The 22,710-nt window shown below is 50.2% G+C and overlaps 1 protein-coding gene and 1 long non-coding RNA gene across 2 annotated transcripts in view; one reads left to right on the forward strand and one right to left on the reverse strand.

Moving 5' to 3' along the window:
- Positions 1-1,414: 1,414 nt before the first annotated feature.
- Positions 1,415-11,009, reverse strand: LOC147572621 (uncharacterized). The gene is made up of 3 exons (XR_015246294.1): positions 10,946-11,009; positions 3,827-4,029; positions 1,415-2,291 (listed from the first exon to the last, which is right to left on the reverse strand). It is a non-coding gene; the product is annotated as an uncharacterized LOC147572621 (long non-coding RNA).
- QSOX1 (quiescin sulfhydryl oxidase 1) overlaps positions 10,214-22,710 on the forward strand; it is a 34,728-nt gene continuing 22,231 nt past the window's right edge. The window contains exons 1-2 of the mRNA XM_086694371.1: positions 10,214-10,554; positions 17,257-17,357. Of these exons, the coding sequence (XP_086550497.1) occupies positions 10,296-10,554; positions 17,257-17,357 (360 nt within the window). The 5' untranslated portion in view covers positions 10,214-10,295. The remainder of the gene's footprint in view (positions 10,555-17,256; positions 17,358-22,710) is intronic.

Genomic DNA, 22,710 nt, shown 5'->3' on the forward strand with positions numbered 1-22,710 from the left:
GGATACGCTGCCTGGGATGAGCCAGTGGTGATACCCCATCTCCCTGATCACAGGGATTGATCAGGGAATGAACACAAAACCCAAGCCTGGCCAGAGTTTTTCTCCAGTATTTCTCAAATTAGGGTCAGGAGAGAAGTTTGGTCTTTTCCTCCTGACCTCAAAGATGAAAGCATATGACTACGGTTCTAGACTTTTGGAAGCAGCCAGGCTTAGAGACTAAAGCCAATGTGGAGACTAGAAGTGCAGAGAGAAAGATGGAACCATGGTTTCTCCAAGGCCAGATAGGCCTTTGCCCTATTCTCGAATTGGTCCCTCCTGGCAATCGATTCCCCTTTCCTGCTTTAGCCAGTTCAGTTAAGGATTTCATCCAGTGTAACCAAGAGTCTTCTGAAGGTGTTCTTTGTTCAGACAAATCCCAGAATCTCAGGCAGCCCCTGCAGCTGACCAAGAGTCTCAGATCTTGTTCCTGTTGAGTTCTGACATGCTTTTGAAATTCTCTTGCTTCCTTTATAGCTATCCCCACCACAATGGCTAGAGCTCACAGCCCTGGCTTCAGCTCATAGCACTGCTAAGATAGGCTGGAATTTTCAAAGACTTGAGTAAAATTCTGAGAGGTCACAGCAAGCAAATGAATAACATGAGGTAATAAATGCACAAAACAGACATGATTACAGAGCAGTTTGCAGCTAGCTTGCTTCAGGGCCTGCAGACCTATTCTATTGCATGAGCTATATCGAGATTGCTTCATTCTAACCCTCATGATGTGGCAAAAGGTTTTAGCAATCTAGCCTGGGATCCCTGCTTCCTGGTCTGATTACACATAGAGCATTGCTTAAAACTTTAGCTAATTTAAAAAATTAAAATGTGGCAAACCAAATTGACTTATAGATGGGATGCAATCCCAATAAAAATCCCAGCAGGTTTTTTAAAATTTTAGAATTGACAAGCTGATCCTAAAATTCCTATAGAAATGTAAAGAACTAGAATACCCAAAATAATTTTGGAAAAAAAAAGAGACACAAAATCAGAGGACTTCTCCCAATTAAAGAATTCCTCAAAAAGTTAAGCATATGTAAACAAATGTAAAAGCTAAAACTATAAAACTTCTAGAAGAAATCCAGAAGAAAACATAAGAAAATCTTTGTGACTCTGAGGTAGGCAAAGACTTCTTAGGACATAAAAAGTACAAGCCTTAAGAGAAAAAAAAAAAAAACGATAAAGTAGACTTCATGAAAATGAAAAACTTCTCAAGAGACACCATCAAGAAAATGAATAGGTGAGCTTTTGGCTGAGAGAAAATGTGTGTAAAACATATATCTGCAAGGATTTGCATCTAGCAAATATATATATATATATATATATATATATATATATATATATATATAGAACACTTACGACTCAGTAATAAGTCAACTCAATCTTTAAAAAGGTCCACAACACTTCAATAGTTCATACACACAAAAAGATTTAAGAAGAACCACGAAAAGAGGTCCAACCATTAGTTACCAGAGAAATGCCAACTAAAACAAAATGGGATGCCACTACCCACCTACCAGAATAGCTACCATCAAAAAAATACGGGTACCACCAAATATTGGCAAGGATGTGGTGCAAGCTGGACTCTCATACGTTGTTGGTGGGAATACAAAATGGCACAAGCACTTTGAGAAAAGGTCCGGAAACTCCTAATACTACATACAGTAATCCGGCCCTCATTTCTGCAGGGGATTTGTTCCAAGATCCTCAGTGGATGCCAAAACCACTGTACTCTGTATATGCTATGTTTTTCCTATGCATACACACCTATGATAAAGTTTAATTTAGAAATCAGGCACAGTAAGAGATGAACAACAATAATATTAAACAGAACAATTATAAGACTATACTATAATAAAAGTCATGTCTCTCTCTCTTCAAATCTCTTACTGCGCTGTACTACTCACCCTTCTTCCTGTGATGATATGAGGTGATAAAACGCCTACGTGATGAGCTGAAGGGAGGGGAATGACCTGGGCCTTGTGATGTAGCGTTAGGCTACCACTGACCTTCTGACCATCAGTCAGAAGGAGGATCGTCTGTTTCTGGTTCCTCTTGATTGCAGGTAACTGAAACCATGGAGAGGAAAACTGCGGATGGGGGCTGGTGGGACTACTGTGTAGACCAATCCGAGGACACAGAAATTCCTCTCCCCGTGAGGAGGTTTCTTGGGCTAAGAGGCTGAGTCTCCTCTGAGATCCGCCAGCCGTGGGAGGGCATCTTCTCATCCATCTGGTCAGCTTACTAGAGAGGGCCTGTAGTTGGGAGACAGTTTTAATTCAAAGGTGAAGTACAAGGAATACTTTGTGGGCGTCTGAGCCACATTCTGCAATCAGCTTTATCCGTAAGAAAGCAGAGAAATTTGAATCTCTGCTTGTTCCTTACTCAAGAGGGGACCCAGCAGCATTACTCACGGACACAGACCCTCAGCCTCCACCCTACACCCCTTTGCTTGGCAGCGTGCTCGGCCCACAGTAAGCTCGCAATGATTGCCAACAGAGACATTATTACTATTAGCTTTCTGCTGAGATCTGTGCATCTTATGCCCTTCTGTGCAGCTCACCAGGGCTGCTTTCTCCAAGCCCCAAATTCCAGATGGGAAAATGTCTTTCTGCAGGGGGGTAATTGGCACCAGAAATGCCCTCACTCTGCTGGCGAGACCAGGCCTCTATGCCCAAGTGTGGCCTTACCTTTACACATTCAACAGCAAGTCGATCACATAAATTCTTTTTGTGGTTTTTTATGGGCCACCAAAATTCCCAAATTATTTTAGGGACCAAAATAGGGTGCCAACGGGGCACCTGGGTGGCTCGGCTGGTTGGGTGTCTGACTTCAGCTCAGGTCATGATCTCCCCATTTCATGGGTTCGAGCCCCACATCAGGGTCTGTGCTGACAACTCGGAGCCTGGAGCCTGCTTCAGATTCTGTGTCTCTCTCTCTCTCTCTCTCTCTCTGCCTCTACCACGCTGGTGCCCTGTCTCTCTCAAAAGTAAAAAAAAAAAAAAAAAAAACAAAAAAAAAAAACCAAAACATTAAAAAAATTAAAAACAACAAAAAAAAAAACAGGGTGCCAACTTTAAATTTTTCCATTAAGGATACATTTTTTTTTTTTTTTTAGTTATCCATCTGCTATCATCATTTCATTTTATTTAAAAAAATTTTTAATGTTTTTATTTATTTTTGAGAGAGACAGAGCACAAGTGGGGGTGGGGGTGGACAGAGAGAGAGCGAGACACAGAATCCCAAGCAGGCTTCAGGTTCTAAGCTGTCAGCACAGAGCCCAATTGGGGCTTGAACTCATGAACCATGAGATCATGACCTGAGCCGAAGTCAGACACTTAATCCACTGAGCCCCCCAGGCACCCTTCATCATTTCATTAAAAAAAAATAAATTGTATCTTTTCGAGCAGTTTTAGGTTCACAGAAGAATTCAGCAGAACTTCCAGCGAGTTCTCACATACCCCCTGTCACCGTGCATACCTCCCCCACCCCCACCAACCTCCTGCTCCCGAGTGACACATGTGTTAAGACCTATGAAACTCCTAGGCACATCATTATCACCCTAAGTCTACGGATTGCTAGGGTTTGCTCTTGGTGTTGGGCATTCTGTGGTTTTTGACAAATGTAAAAGGACATGTATCTACCACTACAATATCTCACAGAATAGTTTTACTGCCCTAACAATACTCTGTGCTTGTCCATTCATCCCTTATTCATTTCATTAAAAAAAAAAAAAAAAGCATTTAGGAAATTGAAAATTGGATAGGTATTTCAAAATAGAAATTTTTACCCCCTTGGACTGGTGAAACTAGTCTGAGGTGCGGTGGAACCACAGCTGAATAAGAAAATCACAACAGTTGGGGGCGCCAGGGGGGCTCAGTCGGTTAAGCGTCTCTCGATTTCAGCTCAGGTCACGGTTTGTGAGATTGAGCCCTGCATCAGGCTCTGTGCTGGGTGTGGAGCCTGCTTGGGATTCTTTCTCCGTCTCTGTCTCTAAAAAAAGAAAAGGAAAGGAAAAGGAAAGAAAAAATACAATCACCACAGCATTCATAGACAAGAACTCCAAAACTCGAGTAGCCTCTGTACCCATTTTACAGATGAGGAAACTGAAGCTCAGAGAGGTGGAGGCAGTTGCCAAGGACTAAAAGCTAAGTATCTTCACTCCAAAGACCAGGTGTTCATCTGCCATACCCAGCGTCTTCTAAAAGAGCTTCCAAACTAGTAGCTTTGAGGTAGAAGGAAGGTGTCCCCACAGCCTCAGGTGACTGCTGTCTTCCAACCTGTGCCTGCTCTTCCCACCCCTCCCTCCATGTGCACATACGTATTTGTCCTCTCTTCGGGCAAATTCTGCGAAGCCTTTTGTTATAAGCAAAGTTTAATTCTGCCCCTTCTCAGGACTAGTGTTATACTTTGTAGTTATTTGTATTTATCTATTATACGAGAACTACAGGACTCACCCTTAAGTCACAGCAGAAGGTATTTTAAATTAGGACACCTACTCCAGAAACCTAAATTTCCCCCCAAATAAATCCCACAGTATCAACAAGTTGGCAAAGTCTCCAGAAGCCTTGGAGGGGGAAGACTGGGCACTCAGGGTGTGGTCTTCTTGCTTTTGACCTCAGGCCTCATTTGACAACTTGCAGGTCCCCAAAATGTTTCATTCCTGACATTAGTCAGAGAGCCCAAACAAGGTCTTGAGTGTATAGACTTTTATCTTCATTCTACTTTAAATAGTTTCCTTCTGGGGGGGGTGGTGGGGGAGGGAAGGGCAGTGTGTGTGGAAAGGGTGGGGGTGCCTGTTCCTTCTGAATTGCCACCAAGTGACCTAGGGACTGGGGAAGCTCTACACGAACACTGGGTTTGGCCCCAGATATCCCATTCATACACGTCCCCGTCTCAATACTCCCAGAGTCATGTTGGACAGCCCAACAAAAATGGAGTCTGCCATTACCAGGCTGTTGAGGAAGGTCATCAAAAAGACATGACTGTCGACCGCCCCATGAGCTGGCCCCCGGGCACTCAGAGGTTCCTCATCCCCTCCCCTGTCCTTGGAATGTGGGCTCTCCTTCCTTTCCCACTCCGAAGGGCTCCTCCAAGGACACAGTCTTGAGATAGCGATGTGGTGTGAAGAACACCAAAATGGTTTATGTGACTGAACCAGTTAGAGGCCTCTTAAGATTTGGCAGGCGAGCGCAGGAATCCATTAGTCGTGCTGCCGCCCAAGACAAGCCTCACATGTAAGTTCCCTTTACTTAATAGAAATGCCAGCTGTCAACCTGGAGTGGCCTGCCTCTTGCTTCGGTCTCTTCCTGCCCTCCAAGTACAGGGTTTCAGATTACTCCAGGGAAACTCCCAGAAGGGTTATGAACCCATACTTGCCGTGTGGTCTCAAGCGAATCCCTTCACTTTTCTGAGCCTCTGTCTTCTCTACAGATGAGAATAAGGCAGCCGGACCAAGTGTGAACAGTGTGAATGAGGAGCCCAGAAGGAACTGCTTAGCAGCCCTCTTCCAATGGCTCTCTCTCTCCAGTGGTCAGGTGGATGTCTGGCCCTCCCCTCCCGCCCAAAAGACTCACAGAAGGATGGTCAGGGATGTTTGTGTTTTCTATTCTCATTTCTAAGGCCTCAAAGACCCGCGTTTAGGGACCCTGTTCTAGGGTATTCTCTACTAGTAGTATTTACTCTCCACCCTCTTCCAACCTGCCTTTTGTCTTGGAAATCAACCTCTACGGATGATAGCCAGGGCCACACCCCCCCCCCCCCCCCCCTTCTAGCTTTGATTGGGTTTGGCCAATGGGAGGCACTGTTAGAGGACTAGAAGAGAAAGAGGTAGTAGAGGTGAGACTCTCCCGGTGCCTCACTGCTCTCCCCCACACTTCCCTGTGTTCCTGGCAGTGGTGGCATTTTGCAATTACAGCTGTGGTTGGGTGGCCCCTCTTCCTTGACCCCAGCTCCCACAGGTTTTCCTCACAAAGTTCCTTCACCTTATCTCCCCCAGTGGAGGGGCACTAAAAAGATTTCTTGCTGTTGTTAGTCACGAAGGACCTCACAGCTCGTCAGTTCCCTTCACCCACCTCTGTAGACAGTCCTTCCATTAATGAACCCTTCGAATGTGCTTTCTCTTTCCTGCCGTACCTACCTGACACAGAATCTTATACCTCTCTCTCCGCTTTCAGAATTGGTATTCTAACCAGCCCTGGCTATTGAAAAGTTCATCTGTAAGACCAAGAGGCGAGTCTTGAAGGGACAAAGCAAAGGTCCCTGCTAGGCAGTTGCCTTCTAGCTAGCTGCACACACCCTTTCTCATGCTCGGTGCAAATGAGTGAGTGGGAAGTCATCTAATGGTCTGCTACCGGGTGACATGTTTTACCAAACACAATCCTGTTGCTCACCATAATTATCTGTATTTGTATGTAAGCTGCATTCCTCTGACCATCTGTCTTATTTTGGTTGACAGACTCCCAAATTCCCTCTCTTTTATTCATGCATAATACATGAATGATTCACAAGTGGGAAAGTCAACAGGGCTCCTTCTACCTCAGTCTCCTCATCTGTATAAATGGGATAATAATACTATCAACCTCATAGAATTGGTGTGAGGATTAAATGAGTAACGTCCTTAAGTGTTTAGAACAGCAGGTACAAAGTATTATCTAATACTATTATTATACTCTCTCATCTGGTTCCTTTGGCTCACTTTCCTACAGCTTGTATGTAGGAAGGGGAGCAGGGGACCTGGGTAGGAATTCCTAAGTCCCCCTACTTTCAGTGTTTTCCTCCTCTTTCCCCTCCCCCCTCCATACCCCACTCCTGAGTAGATCTCCTTCTTTGCCATCTTTTTATCCCAGGAAGCTTCTGGAAGGGCAGCCAGGACAAGTTGATTCTTATGTTTTCTGCTTTCAATTCTAGACCAGTGGTTTTCAGACGGTGGTCCAGAGAGCCCCAGGGCTCCCAAGAAGCCCCACAGACCACAGAAAGTGGTTATCACTCTAGGTCACACCCTTTAGCTTGCTTTTTTGTCTGTTCAAGTTTCCTTTCAAGATTCTGTTTGAACACAGGCTTCCAAGACGTGAAAAAGTTGGAAATCCCTATTCTGAGATATTGAAGCCCTAGATATGACAGCTCTCACTCCTAACTTCTTTGACCCCATTGCCAAGCAACTTTCTCTACTTCATTCAAATAGTTTGGGTTCTTTTCCATTTCTGATGCTCTGAAACGGATACGTGAACAAGCAAATCTTTGTGTATTCATCTGCGGTGTCTCTCACAGGTGCTCGGCATGTTCAGCAGACATTGTCTCCTTAATTCTCAGGCCTCTGGGGGAAGATAACTACAGCACTGTTTAACAATAGACACACTTAAACGCACTTGACTTTTACTGGCACCCAATCCAACCACTGGAATACTTCCAACCCCAGGAATCAAAAGACTATTAGGACTCTATCCTGATGACCCTGGGCCACAACTGGTCCTAATGGCTGCTCGGAGTGAGGGAAGTGGGGTAGCAAAAGCTGTTCAGGGACCGGCAGGCAGGGAGGAGCACTTAGCATCTGGAATTGGCTGTGGGAGTTTGGGGAGGTACTAACACTCCAAGCGGTCAACATATAATTTCTTTATGCAGTTCAAGACTCTGGGCATTGAGACTATGAATACAGGAAAGGAGCAAACACCCTAACATTCAGATCTCTGCCTGGAATGCTCTTATCCCAGATTGCCACAAGGTCCCTCTCATACTTCATTTGGCTCAAATGTTACCTCATTAAGACTGTCTTAAGACTGGGGCAAGGGGCGCCTGGGTGGCGCAGTCGGTTAAGCGTCTGACTTCAGCCAGGTCACGATCTCGCGGTCCGTGAGTTCAAGCCCCACATCAGGCTCTGGGCTGATGGCTCAGAGCCTGGAGCCTGTTTCCGATTCTGTGTCTCCCTCTCTCTCTGCTCCTCCCCCGTTCATGCTCTGTCTCTCTCTGTCCCAAAAATAAATAAACGTTGAAAAAAAAAATTAAAAAAAAAAAAAAAAAAGACTGGGGCAAGCGGTGCCTGGGGGGCTCAGTTAAGCTTCCAACTTCAGCTCAGCTCATGATCTCACAGCTCGTGAGTTCAAGCCCTGCATAGGGCTCTCTACTGTCAGCGTGGAGCTGGCTTTGGATCCTCTGTCTCCCCCTCTCTCTGCCCCACTCTGTCAAAAATAAGTAAACATAAAAAAAAAAAAAAAAAGACTGGGACAAGAAAAGCCCCTACCTAGGTTCTGAGCTCTCTGGCCCACTTCTTTTTCTTTCTTTCTTTTTAAATGTTTATTTATTTTTCAGAGAGAGAGAGACAGAGACAGAGACAGAGCAAAAGCAGGGGAGGGGCAGAGAAAGAGACAGAAACACAGAATCTGAAGCAGGCTCCAGGCTCTGAGCTGTCAGCACAGAGCCTGATGCAGGGCTCAAACCCACAAGCCAGGAGATCATGACATGAGCTGAAGTCTGACACTCAACCAACTGAGCCACCCAGGCACCCCTCCCTGGCCTCTTCTAACCACACGCCTTTCCACAGAGCAAGAAGTCCATGCGCCATGGGGATGTGCCCACCCAAAGCTTCTGCTCGTCACCCCTTCTTAGACAATATTGTGCGTACCTGAGACCCTAGAATTCTCTGTCCCAATAGCACAAGGCCAGCTTCTAGAGACTGTGTTGGCTTTTCCGTCCTTTGGAGGAGCCAAGGAACAGCTATTTGTAGGAGGTGTGGATGTGCAGACCCAGATATGATAGTGTGGGTACATGGCCCCTTGAAGTATGGGACAGAGCTGGAATGCAAAGAGTAGGAGGAGGAAGAGTAGGAGGAAGATTGAGGTCCAGGGACCGGTTACCACCTAAGGCACCCCATTCTAGTGCACATCTTGGAGGAGTCCAAGAATTCTAAACTTAAATTTGGCCTTCCAGATTATGATGAAGGTATACTTGTCACAATGAAAGGATATGAATTTTACATACCAGTTTAACTTGGTTTGTACGTTTTCAGTACATACACATATGGTATGTGGGCCTCCATTTGTGCCGTTGACCATGGCCCTGTAAATATTAGGGGTAGGCCCATCCCCGACCACGCTGTCTAAAATAAAATAGCACTTCCTCTGTCACTCTATTTCTACCCTAGTTCTTCATAGCATTTGTCACCATCACATCTACATTTACTTGTGTATCATCTCTCTATCCCTATCCTCACTAGAATGTAAGCCCATGACTGCAGAATCTCAGTTTTGTTTACTGTCTTATTCTTAGTACCTAGAGCAGTGTCTGGCACAAAGAAACCACTCAATAAATGTTAAATGAATAATGAGTCCAGTCCCAGATGGCTCACAGATGAGTGAGCTAGCCCACAAACACAAAGGAAAAAGATGATGTGTGACAACCCTCCCAGGAGCTCTCTCTCCCTGTAAAATAACTCAGTCTAGGGGCTACAAATGCGACCAGGGAAATAAATTAACCATTAACACCTTAGTACACACAGACACAAGATTAGTTAGAGCGTTACTTTTGAGAGGGACACTTGAGTACAGAGGGCTTCTAGTAGGCTGGGGAATTAGATGTGGGGGTCCAGTGGAGGAATCCCCTCATGACCTTACCAGGGTGGCCAGACCTGTGTGCTGAGGATACACTGATTCCACCGCAATGGCCACGCCAACCCAGCCCAGCTTAGTGTGGAGAGGGGGCTTCTCATCCATGACTAGAAAGCCCTCAAATACGGTTTCCCTTGGATGGTCACAGACCTCAGGGGTGTGGGCACATCTCATCCTTGTGGGGTCATGATGATCACAGACTCAGAGACCTCCCTCTTCTCTCTCACCTGCTTCTAACTCATGTCTTATTGCGTGGAGGGATCCCCAGAACTTTCTTGGTACAGCGTAAATCGATCCAATCCATTCCAATTTACTCCTTTTCCGTTAGATACGAGGCTCGTGAGAAGCCAAATGACCTCCTCGAGTCCCCAAGAGCGACCGGAACACCGGTCGGGGCCTCTGCAGGGCAAACGCCCCTCTCATGGAGGGCTGGAGTCGGGGGCTCCAGGGCCGGGGTTGCGCTCCCCGCCCCCTGCCGCCGAACACTCTAGCGCTGACTCCGAGGCCTCGGCGGACCACGGGGCGGGGAAAGAGGCGGGGCCGGGCCTAGGGGGCGGGGCCCCGTGGCTCCTCCCCCCGACGGACGCCGGAGGAGCGGCGGAGCGGCCGGGCGCCGACTCGTCCGAAACTGGTGCGCAGTGGTGGGCGCCGCCTCGGAGGATGGGCTGGTGCGGCCGCCGCTCAGGGCCGCCGCCGTCGCTGCTACTGCTGCTGCTGCTGGCGGTGGCCGGCGCCGGCGCGGCCCCGCGCTCCGCGCTCTACTCGTCCTCCGACCCGCTGACGCTGCTGCAGGCGGATACGGTACGCGGCGCCGTGCTGGGCTCCCGCAGCGCCTGGGCCGTGGAGTTCTTCGCCTCCTGGTGCGGCCACTGCATCGCCTTCGCCCCGACGTGGAAGGCGCTGGCCAACGACGTCAAAGGTGAGAGGCGGGCCGGAGGGCCTCTCGCGCCATTCCCCACCCCGGCCGACCCCCTCCACCTGTCGGGCCGAGAGCCTCTCCCACCGCCCCATCGCCTCGCCCACCTCTCTCTCTCGGCCGCTTTGCACTTCTCCTCGGTTTCCAGCCCTCGACTCCATTTTTGGCTCCCGCGCCTCCTCTCTCCCCTTGGCAGGTGTGCCGAGCTTCTCTCCCCTCCCGGCGGCCTGGGCCCTCGCACCTGCTCTGCTTTTCTGCCCGTCTTCTACCGGCTTACTGCCCCCATCCCTGCGCCGGGGTCCTTTGTTCCTCCGATTGCTAGGCTGACACCTTACCGCCTCTTCTACAGTCGCCTGTGGCAGTCCCCTTCCTCTCGCCCAGGGACCCGTCTCACCTTCCTACGGAGTTCTTCCGCTGCTGTGGGATCGGTACTAAGGACAAAAGGAACTGACATTCCGTCTGCCGCCCCAACAACCCCTTGGCTAGTTGACCCAGCTGCTACTTAGACTTCTTTTTTTAGCTCTACTTTGGAGACAGCGTTTTCCTGCCTGGGTTCCAGGCCTCTCCTGACCTGCTGCCTCCAGTTAATTAGCTTCTGGGCCACAGCCTTCTCTCTCTTCCCCTTGGCCATGAATCCTTCCACACCCTTTTGCTTTAACCAAAGGAACCCAGAGGCCCCACTGAAGACAGCCTCTCCGTATGTGTTTGGCCCTTGCTCCATGTTCTTGTTCTCTGGCCTGACCATATTTCCTTGATTCTAAGAGTCCCTCAATTGTGATACACACCATTCATTTACTGACAGCCTGAGGGGTAGAGAGATAACAAGACCACTAAATGTATACAGATTTAAGGGCGTGCTCTGTTGCAGAAATGGTAAATTTTTTAAAAACTTAAGACTAGAACTGAAAAAATATGGTCATAATAGTAATTAATATGTACTGAGTGCTTACTGTATGCCTGACACCTCCCTGGGTAAGTACATAACATGCACTATCTCGATTTCCTTTCCACAGTTTAAAGATCTCTGTGGGTTCACACGTCTGCCTCACCCAGGTAGTAGGTGTTTGGTGGGTGGGGTGGTAGTGATTGGCTTCTGATTTGCTGCCTCCGAATGGAGCTACTTCCTGATTGTGGTGCTAGGGCCCTCGCAGGGCCCCGGACTGGAAATGGTCACTGACTGAGGGCATCTTGGGGAATAGGCCTCTTTCTAGAAAGAGAACTGGAACCGTTGTTTCCTCGTTGTGCTGTTGGTATTTCTTGATAAACTCAGCCATTCGTGGCGGAACAGTGCATTTGTAGGTGTTGGTTTTCAAACCGAGGCCACCACTCACCTTGAGCAGCTTGTGTAGTGGCGACTGAAGTGGTGAGCTGGAAAGATGCATACACCTGTTAGCCATATGGTCCCAGAATGTTATTTTTGACAAAACCGATAAACTGTTTTACCTCCAGTGTACATGTGGACGTGTGTCTGCATGCCTCTCTGGTCCCATCACCGGAATGAGCCATTTCTCAGCAGCTCTTCACACCGTTTTGGTGATGTCAACACATCTGGTCAGGGCAGGAGGGAGGAAGAAGAATGTTGAACATGCAGCTGGAACACCTCAGGGGTCATTGAGGGCCTGAAAATCATAAAAATCCCCAGATCAGTTTCCATCTTGAGGCCGTGAGAGGTCTTTAATGGCTGCAGATGAACCCAACCTAGAAGATTCTTCTATCTTAAGAACGTTGGAGGGAAGGGTTAGCTTCCAGCTGACTCATATGTTTGGCCTCTTGTGACCCAGGGTTTTCCAATGAATTGCATAGTCAGACACTGACCCAGCTTACTCCTGGATGAGGGTTGCCACTTCCAAAAGGGGTCTTTCCCTAGTGCACAGAGGGACAGCCTCCCCCTAAAAAACACCAATCATAACTTAATCTGAGGAAGGAAAATGAAAGCCTTGAAGTCTGAGGAGATGAATCAGTCAGTGGGAAGTGGGAAATTGAGGTGGGAACCAGAGGTCTCTCATGAGCCACGGGGATGGGTCAGCCCCCTTAACAAGATCCTGTGGGAGGATAGCAGTGGCCGAATCTGGTGTCAGCCTGCAGTGATAGAGAATGCCCCTACTCCAGTCCAAGGGGGAGGCGCTGCTGGGAAGCCAGGGCTATTCTCACATCACCTCTGTATTCCCGAGGTTCCTTGAGAAAATGGTTGTGGGCCAGCAGAAGGCTCAGACACCATCATGGGCCTGTGGGAGTGTGGCCCCTGCCTTCTGCCAATGGGATGAGTATCTGGGGTAGAAGCAGTGAGAGTGTGGAAGGCCATGGGGGGAGAGAAAAAATTTGCAACCCGGCCCAGCTGGCCTCAGGCATTTCATCTGACTGGCTCGGGCTCATTTGTTCAGTGACTTGTAGGATAGGTTCTCTGGGGCAGTCATTGCCACGGACTAGCACACTGGCTTCGAAAGATCTGGCTCATCCCTTTCTATTCAGGAGCAGCTCTTATTGTGTCACCATATGTTTGGGAAATTGATTGCATTCATTTTAAGTCTTCATTACTCTTCACTGGCTAATCAATGAGTAAATATTTGTTGAGTGACCTCTGTGTGCAAAGCATTGTTTACATTGCAGTTTGGGTTTGGGAAGTGAGCTACACACAGCAGGAGAATTGGCCACAGTAAGAAGCTGTGTTTGAAAAGGGACAAAGGAGTGGCTCAGCCATTTCTTGTAGGAATTGAGGGAAGGGGGAAGTCACAGGAGGCTAATCTGGTCACCAAAGGCCATCGTTTAAGCAGTTTACATACTTGCCTTATGCCAGGCACTTTGCTAAGAGCCACTATTACATATAATCTTTATGAGAAAATATTGGAGCAGTCGATTGTATTTTGTTTTTAACAGACTGAGTAACTTGCCCAAGATAGTACAGATGCTGGAGGAGGTTCATGAGCCCATCTCTCTCTCTCTCTCGAGCCCAGGCAGGTGGAGAAGTGGGTGAAGGAGGGAGGGTACAGGTGGGAAAATGGCCTCTGCAAAGCCATGGAGATGACATTTATAAGGCATGGATGTTTGAGTGATGCTGAACAGCATTGGTTTGCCTCTTTTTTTTTTTCCCCCCATGGTGTAGACCACCTCTCTTACTTGTACCCCTGTGATGCCTTAGGGCAGAGTCTGGCACAGGGTAGGAGCCTGCTGAACACTCATCCAGGCTGATGGCATGAGCCTCATGGGATTCCAAGTGAGAATGTAGTGATTGGGCCTTCTGCTGGTGCTGTGGCTCTTCTGGACTTAGACCTGGAGTGTCAGCCAGGTGTGAGGGCTAGGGAAGGCATTTGGTCTATCCCATGACCTCACTGCCCAGAAGTCTGCAACAAGGAGGCAGGGGTGTGGTGGAGACAGCATGGCACTGGCTAACTCCTTGTCAGGAGGACTCCTGGAGAGTTGGATAGGGGTCCAGTTCTGACCACTTGACTTGACTGGCTCTTGGTGGTTTGGGTGGGTCTGGCCTCTGCCTTAATAGTGGCTTGCTTAACACGCAAAGGACTAACGGCCATTTTTCTTGGCGAGAGTTTGCCATTAAGCGCTTGAACAGCTATTGGAGCTGGAAAGGAGAGGAGAGACCATGCACCCTGGCCCCCATTTGACCCGGGAGGCCCAGAAAGAAAACATGTGCAGCTCTTGGTGCTTTGGCCACTTATAGCCACAATCAAGACATGTGGCTCTGGGTCCATGCCCCTTCCTGGACTGGTGAGTGGGGGTGGGGATACTGCCTAGCACTCCAGAAGGAGCCCATGACCCCCCTTACTATGGGTGTCTCTTCACTCACCACCTCAGAGACCATAGCTGTCCTAGTTATGCTTGTGTCCCCATCCTTCCCTTCTACATTTGCTCATTTACTCTGTTAATAGAGAAATTACTTCGCCAGGGCAGTAATTGCACTAGGAAACTTTTTTCTCCCCAGGAGCGGGGCTGGTCTGATAACTGCTAATGTTAGGTGTTAGGTCTGCAGATTGCAGTGTTTAAGTCACCTGACACTTTAAAAAGCCTCCCTCGCCCAGTTCTCTTCCTCTTTGACAGGAGTGCACTTTACTTAAATGCAGCTTTGCATTACCAGTGGAGCACCCAGATAACAGCACCCTGTTCCTTGGACTGTTACTAGAATGATGAGTGTATCAAACCAGATCTTTATATGTCATTATGGCTCATTAAGGTATTGACATTGATATTCCTGAGAGACCTTCCTTAGCTGACACTCTCGGCACCTGACTGGCCTCAGCCTACCCCTCCACTTCCCCCTGTGGCTGAAGAGGTGCGGGTTCCATTTCATGGGGGAAAGAGAATCAAGGTATAAAGAGAAGGAGTCAAAGGCCTGCTCAGGAGCAAGGGGCTGAGAACTCCCAGGCATCACCTTTCCCCACTGTCTCCACTACTAACACCCCCCTCCACCCCACTCCCTGGGTTTTCTGGTTGCCAAGCCAACAGAGCAGCTCTCTGTTCTGTCTTGGGCCCTCTTGAGACCAGAAGAGAAGCTCAAATCCTGGGTTCAGATCCCAGATCTACCATTGATTCATGTGTGCCTTGGGCACAGTTCTCTGATCTTTGTCTCACAGTGGTAGTTGCACATTAACTAGATAAATTAGGCACACAATGATCTCTTCATAAACTCTGTACATGTGATATCATCATCTAAGAGGAGAGTCTATGAAAGCGACTGAATGTTTGAGTTAAAGAATTTATGCTATTTGAAGACAGCATTGTGTTTACGTTCTCTCAAGGTTGTGATCAGAGCCAAGAGCAAAACCAGAAGGGTGATATCCTCACCCTGGTGAGGTGGAAAGGGAAGGGAAGTGGGTTTGAGTCGGGTAGCCTTTGGACAACTTGGAGGCCTCAGTTGCTTGCCTCATTTGTAAAGTGGGGGGAGTGATGCTCCCCTCCAGTGGCCGTGGTGGAGACAGGGTGTGTCATAGGCGCTCACTGAGCACCAGCTTTCTGTTCTCTCCCCTCCCTGTGCCTTCAGTCTTCGGGTCCCAGGGGCAGTGGACACTGACTCTGGTCCAATGGATGGTGGCCTGTACTTTTGGAGAAGAGGGGAGCTGTTGAGGCCTTCAGTGCTTGGTCACCCTACCGGGTGACTTTGTGAGACCCCCGCCAGGGGCCCTCACCGGTGGAAGGACACGGAAGTGCTTCTCTTTCATGTTCTTGTCTAATTGGCCTACTCCTTTGGGAGTAGCCAAGTCTCCCCACACAAGGTGAGCAGAGCCTGAGATGCAGAACAGAAGGCGCCAAGCCTTGAGTGTGCCAGACGGCCGCAGGAGGCGACCTGTGCTTCCCACTCTCCCTGGGACTCCCTTGGGCAAGGAAGGAGCCATAGGAGGGAGGCCTGAGGTGCTCTCATCTGTGCTCCAGGACAAAACCCTGTACCTGGGCAGCTCTGCTCTCCTTCACAGGTGGCTGGCTTTAAGCTCACCCCCTGCCTGGGCCTGCTAGACTGAGGCAGAGAGCAGAGAGCAGTGGTTCCGGCCCTGGAGCCGCTGAGAGCCAGGGCTGATCCTGCAATGCCGTGTAATGCTGTCAGTGCTCACTGAGGACAGTGGGGAAGCTGGGCAGTGAGGTTGCACACATGAAGAAGCACTTGGGGCGGACTGGCTTGTGACTGTCACAGAGACACGAGCAGGGCCCTGAGTTTATTGCTCACACAGGCCCCTGTCAGCTGACTGATAGGCTTCCACTCAATTTCTGCCCTTCTGGCGAAGCCTGTGCTTGGTCCCCGGGGCTGGTCTCCCGTGTGTCCAAATCCCGTTAGAGCTCTGCGCCATGTGGCAGGCACCAGTCCATCACCACCTCACGGCTGTGTGGCCTCACGTGTGTGTGTATCTTGCCCTCCAGCCGAAGCAGCCTCAGTGTAACGTGGAACCTTAGCAGGGGGACCCGACCTGGAACCAGAGCTCGGGGGGCCTGCCTGGTAGAGGAGTTTGTTTGCTGTTTCACAGATCCTGGGCTATGGCCCAGAATGGGGCCATTATTTTCTCTGCCGGTGAGTTTGAGCGGAGGGGGGACTTGCAGCCTGGGGCCTGTTGAAAGAGCAGGGTGCCCAGGCAGCTTGGGAGCTGTTAACCTTTCCAAACTCTGGCCTCAGGCTTCTTTTCCTGCGGTTCCTGGACTCCAGGTCCCTTTCCCTCCCTCCCCTGGGTTTCCTGCCTCCCTGTCCAGCGGGGGAGCTGGTCCTCACCACCCCATGTGCCGCCCATGCAAGCCAAGCTGGGCCGACAGCCAGGACCTCTGGCCGCAGAAGCCTTCACTCAGCGTCCACTGGGGAATTCTAAAGCTCCTGAGGCATGTTCTTCGCCCTTCTGGAATGGATGCTCTCTAGAGGGCAGCAGGGACAGAGGCAGTGCCAGGGCTTGGTCCCAGGGCGTTCAAGATCATCTCACATTTTTCGTCATCCCCCGCAGCCTCTGTGCCCCTCCCCCACCGCAGAAAACGGAGGAACACAGATACCATTACAGGACAGTGTTGCCTGTGCTGTTTAACCATGTCCTAAGCACGGGCCAAGTGCAGGATAACCAGACTATTTCAGAGACCCCTCCTGGGGAAGGGGTGACCTTTTCTCATGAGAGCCTTAGGGGCAGGTACTCTGGGCGTTGGTGAGGGTGGAATGTTGCACTTTGGGGGTAAGCAGGCGGAGGTCCCGGTCCCTCTTACTTCACCTGATTTCTTTGCTTCCCCTTGCAGACTGGAGGCCAGCACTGAATCTCGCCGCGCTGGACTGTGCTGAGGAGACCAACAGCGAAGTCTGCAGAGACTTCAACATCCCTGGCTTCCCGACCGTGAGGGTGCGTGACAGGGAGGGGAGAGAGGGCATGGCACTGGCAGTGCATGTTGCCCACTGCTGCCCCGTGCTGCCCTGGCATCTGAGCTCCTTGGTGGCCTCTGATGCCTCTGGCCTCGATCCGCTTAAGTCATGGCCTCTGGAGCACTGTTCCTGTGCTTGATGAGACACTTGTCGTAGAGGCGGAAAGGGATGTGAATCGGGAGGTTCGTTTCGTCTGGCCAGTTCTTCCCTTTATAAGGAGGGGAGGGGCCGATTTCAGCTGCTCTGATTTGAGGCTGTGAGGTAGTTATCATCGCCTAGGCTGGTGAGAACCCTCAGCCCCAGGGATCCTCTTTCCAATTCCTCTCCCTCCCGACCTCCCAGTCTTAGAGGTCTGATCCAACACTGTAAAACCCGATTCAGGCTCTGACCCACCCATGGGCAGGATCAGACTCAGGGGGCCTGATGATCCTCTAGAAAATACCAGCAAGCTTCATCCTCATCAGGCAAGTGCCTTGAGACAAGTAGCTCAGAAGTGACCTGCCCGGGTAGCCTCACCCCCTGGTCAAATGCTGATGCCTCAGGCAGCAGGGGTCCCCATCATGGGAGCCATCACACCCAGCACATGAGGGCTCTGTCACCCCAGCTCTGGCTGAAAGTAGTGTGAGCTCTCCAGTGAGGCCTTGCCTGGCAACCTGCCCACTGTGGGGCAGCAGCAGCTTAATTAACATCTGAACAACTTCCAAGGCTCTCAAGTAGGAGGTTCTGGAAAGCCCAGAACAGCAAGGTTGTGCCGTTATACTTAGTGCCCAGGGCTCAGCCCCAGCTGTAATCCAATTAGTTTGCTTCCAATTTAAAGAATCAGAATCTCTCTCCCTACCTCCAGCTATAAATAGTAAGCCTCCTTCTACCAGAATGGCATCTAGAAAAGCATTTCTTCTATAACCACTAAGAATAATCAGGAAAGGCCTCTGAAGGTTAAAATGCTAAGCATTGTCCTTAGAACAAGATATCTGAACACAAGGGCCTCAAGTTGCAGGCCGACCCACCAGCCATATCTCAGCCTAATGATTCCAAGAGAATTTGTCTGGAAAACAAGGCTCCGGACTCCAGCAAGAATGTCCAGCTCGACCTCCATGTGACTTTTCTGTTCCTCACACCCATTGGAATCCTGCTAGGTTCAGGGTTTCCACAGCCCCAGCGAGCTCCCTCCTACACTCTTGTTACCACTTGGGGTCAGGCCTAAACCCCAGGTGTAGCTGAGGCTAGGCCTGTCTGGGGAACAGCGTGGTGAGCCAACACCTCCTGCCATATCATTTAGAGGTGGCAGTAAAGAGATTGCCTATCAGTCATCCCTTTCAAGTTAAAGACCTCCCTGGGAGGGCCACTGCTTTATCCTTGTCCTGAAATATGTAACTGAAAATACTCAGAATTACTGTACAGGGATCTCTGTTCCTTTTGCGGAGCCAGGGTAAGCAGCCCAGTGTGGAAAGCTGTGGGAAGACCACCGTGGCTGGAAGAGTCCTCATTCACAGGCTGACACTTCTGTCAGTGAATACTGGCCACAGGGGTCCAGCCCCTGCTCAGCCCCTGGGAAGAGGATTGGCATCGGTGCCAGGGCCGCGTCAGGACGTCCTGGCAGGGTTCTGTGGGACCTGGCACCTGGGGCTTTGTGTTTCTGCCTGGGAGAGGCTGGGGCTCAGTGGGTGTGAGGGAGGCGGCTCAGGCAGTCGGGAGGTCCCCCATAGCTCCCAGCGCCTGGCCTGCCTGTGTCACGCAGCACACGCAGCCCAAATACCTCAAGAGATTAATCATCTCCTGCACCGCCCAGCTGGCTGTGGGAGGGGAGCTGGGAGAGAAGGCCCCACGCTGGTCATCTTGACCTTTCCCAGCCTTCACACGAGCAGTGCCTGGCTGGGCCTGGCAGTTCAGTTTCAGCAGGGAGAGACACTCAGTGTCCTGTCGTCAGGACTCTGGCCCTGGGGCGGGGGGCAGGTGGTTCTAGCTTCTGATGGGTCTCTGCTCTAAGGCACTGGCTTTCAAACCTTTTTACTGTAACCTACAGTAAGATATATACATTTTCCAGTGACATCCAGAAGTTGATTTGTATGTGATCACTAAACCAAAAGTTTCATAGAACAGTATTTATTCTTCCTAAATGCAGTGCATGCTACTATTTTTGTTCCATTTATTATTTTTTTTAACTCCTAGCTGTGATTTGCTAAACTGATGTTCCATCTTACTACTACGCTGCTTCAAAATTTTGGAAAATTCGAGATCTCCAGAAATTCTAGCCCATTCAGAGCCCACCAGACATCGTGTCTGGACTCCCTAGAGAGCAGAGCAGAGGCTAGAGGTCAGCCTGGCTGCCAGCAGGCCAGAGAGATAGCCCTGATGCCCTGTCTGCTGCCCCCCCTGGGGCTGGACCTGTCCACACTCCTGCCTCTAGAGCCTGTGAGAACTCCTGTCGCACAGGGCAAGGGAGAGTGTTGCTAGTGTGATGGAGGCAGACCCACACAAGAGTCTGGCCACCCCCAGTTACATGTATCATTGTCCCTTTCTTCTGCCTCCTACCCCTTTTGTCACCATTAGCAAACAGCTTCCACTAGCCCAGCCTGTGTAGCAAACATCTGGCCCTGCAGGGCCAGCTGGCTGTGTCAGGTGCCCGTCAGACTGGAGCTGGAGCCCAGCTGGAAGAAAACAAAGGTGTGGGGGAGGGAGGGACTAGTTGGCAACAGGTTCTGGCTGGCACTTGGAGACCTAGAGGCTGGATCTAGTGGGGAGGGGCTCTGCCACGGGCCACGGTAGTGCTGTCAGGGGATATTCCATCAGGACCCCTTGTAGCCAGAGGCCCAGCTGGGGCAAGATCACAGAGAGCATCAGCATTGGGGTGGAAGAGGACGGAAGTCTCCCCTTTGCAAGATTCTGAGGAGATACTTCACGTGGGTTCAGATCCTGGTTCCACTGCTTACTATCTATGACTCAGAAAGTTGTTTAACCGTGCCTCAGCAACAGGCCTCATTTTCCTTGTCTGTAAAAACTGGGATGCTAATATCTCCACCTAATAGGACTGTGGCCGAGTGTGAAGTGAGGTCTTACACGTGAGAGTGCCACAGCATTGTGGAGTATCACGTGGAGTTCAGTAAATGTTACTTGGCTTCCTTCCCATTGTCTGGCCTGCTTCCTAAATCATCCCGTGGAGCTCACGATGGCTCCTCTGTGGGCACTGCATTTAAGGCAGTCCTTCCATCAGCAGCCCTTGAGTGAATGTTTGCCGGGCGCACTGCGCTGTGCTCACCATTGTGGGGGAGACACAGAGAGCTCAGCAGCTAGGTAGTGGGCAGTGAGCGCCAGAGGAATCGCCTGGGCTCCCTGAGCCCTCTCCCTAACACATCAGAGAGGTTTCACGGAAGAAGGGGACTTCCACTTGGTATTGAAGGACGTGTGGGCTTTGGCTGGGAGAAGAGGAATGCGGGCAGAGGAGGAGGTAAGAGCAGAGGCCCTGTGTGGGCAGAACCGTGTGACATGTTGAGAAGACTGGTCTGGCTGGAGCAGAGGCTCCTGGGCAGGGCTGAGGCACGGTGGTGGGGCCCAGGAATGGCAGGTCCCTGAGTTCAAGGCTGGGAGTGTGGACAGCCTGTAGGGGCACAGAGGCTGGGCTGTTACCTTATGTGGCACTTGCAAGAGGGTGGGGTGTCAGGGAGGGGGACTCCTGGCTCTCTCAGGAAGAAGGATATGAGCCCCCAGTCAGCAGTCACCTGCTCTCTTGTGGCCCCCTCCACAGTCAGGCCCCAACATAGCAATGGTTAGGCATATGGATCCTCCTGGGATCACCGTAAGATATTTGGAGACCGGGTCATTTTCCTTGAAACTTGCCTTAAAAGCTTGGATCCAATGTTATCGATGGTCACCACTGGAAAGTGTGCTTTCCATTCGGCCTTATTTGACCCCTAGAAAGGCAGTTACTCTTGATATTGGTGTTGCTTCTTCACAGATTGGTAAAGACCCACCTGCTGCCCCTTGGTCTCCTGCCTTTGGGGAGATGTGGAGGTCTTCCAGGGGCGCAGAGTTGGGGAAGGGTCCTGCGTGAAGTGGCGGGAGGAAAGGGACCGGGTGCCGACTGCTCCTGGAAAAAAGAAAACTCACTGCTGACATCTTAATTACCTGTTTCCAAGAGTTGTGGTGGTTTCCCTTGGGGAGGGCACACGCCTCCTCCAACAGCTGACTTAAGAAGGATGCATTTTAATAGGAGGACAAAAATGTGCCCTGACTAGATTTTAATATGATTTTCACATGAGCATCTAAGATGATCAAAGGGCAGAGGTTCTCTGCTCAGCTGAACAGATGCCTTCTGGGAACTTCCATGTTCTCACCGTGGGGCTTGCAGAGGTGCCAGAGTACAGTCCTCTACAGTCCAGAGAAAGTTCAGTTTCAGGCCTGTCATAGCTGAAGTGTAGGGAAAGGGGACAGCGGGGGTAAGTTGGGGTCAGGTCCTAGAAGGCCTCGGACCCAGTGAGTTTAGCCATTATTCGTTGGTAGTGGGGAGTCAGGGGAGAGATTTGCGGGAGAATGACATGATCAGACTGGAACTGTGCCACTAAGCACAGGGGGGCAACGAGGAACAGAGTTGGAGAATGCAAAAATTGAGTGGATGAAAATGTCTGAGCTCACAGAGGGACAGGTGACAACTGTTGCATCAGGCCAGGAAATAGGTGGTAAGCCCTGGTCTGGACAAGGGCAACTGGCCCAGACGACCGGTGAAGAATCACAAAGGTCACATTCATGGAACTTGTCCACTGACTGGCTGATGGGGTTAGGGGGAGGACGAGGTGCTGGTCTGGATAATGGGGGGAGAAGGATGAGCATGGGGTGAAATAAGCAACATAAATGGAGAAACAAGTTGGGGGAGGGGTGACTTAGAGAGTTGGGGGAGGGGTAGCACCTGGGTGGAGGGCACCAGGAGGAAACGGAAGTCTAGGACAGGTGAGGACCTGGACAGAGGGTTCAGATTGCAAATCATTTAGACCAAGTAGTTGACATTGGCAAGGGAGGCAAACAGTAGGCTTATTCACTCATTCATTTGCTCCTTTGTCCAAAAGCATGGATTAACCTCCTTGTTTTTGACGATGCCTCCCAGGGCTTTTTATAAAAAAAAAAATTTTTTAATGTTTGTTTATTTTTGAGGGACAGGGTGTGAGCAGGCAAGGGGCAGAGAGAGAGGGAGACACAGAATACGAAGCAGGCTCCAGGCTCTGCGCTGTCAGCACAGAGCCCGATGCGGGGCTCGAACTCACAAACCATGAGATCGTGACCTGAGCTGAAGTCGGACGCTTAACAGACTGAGCCACCCAGGTGCCCCTTTCCCAGGGCTTTTT

This window comes from Puma concolor, chromosome E4 (genome assembly GCF_028749965.1).
Source record: "Puma concolor isolate L17-30 chromosome E4, mPumCon1.1.hap2, whole genome shotgun sequence".
NCBI classification, from domain to species: Eukaryota; Metazoa; Chordata; class Mammalia; order Carnivora; family Felidae; genus Puma; species Puma concolor.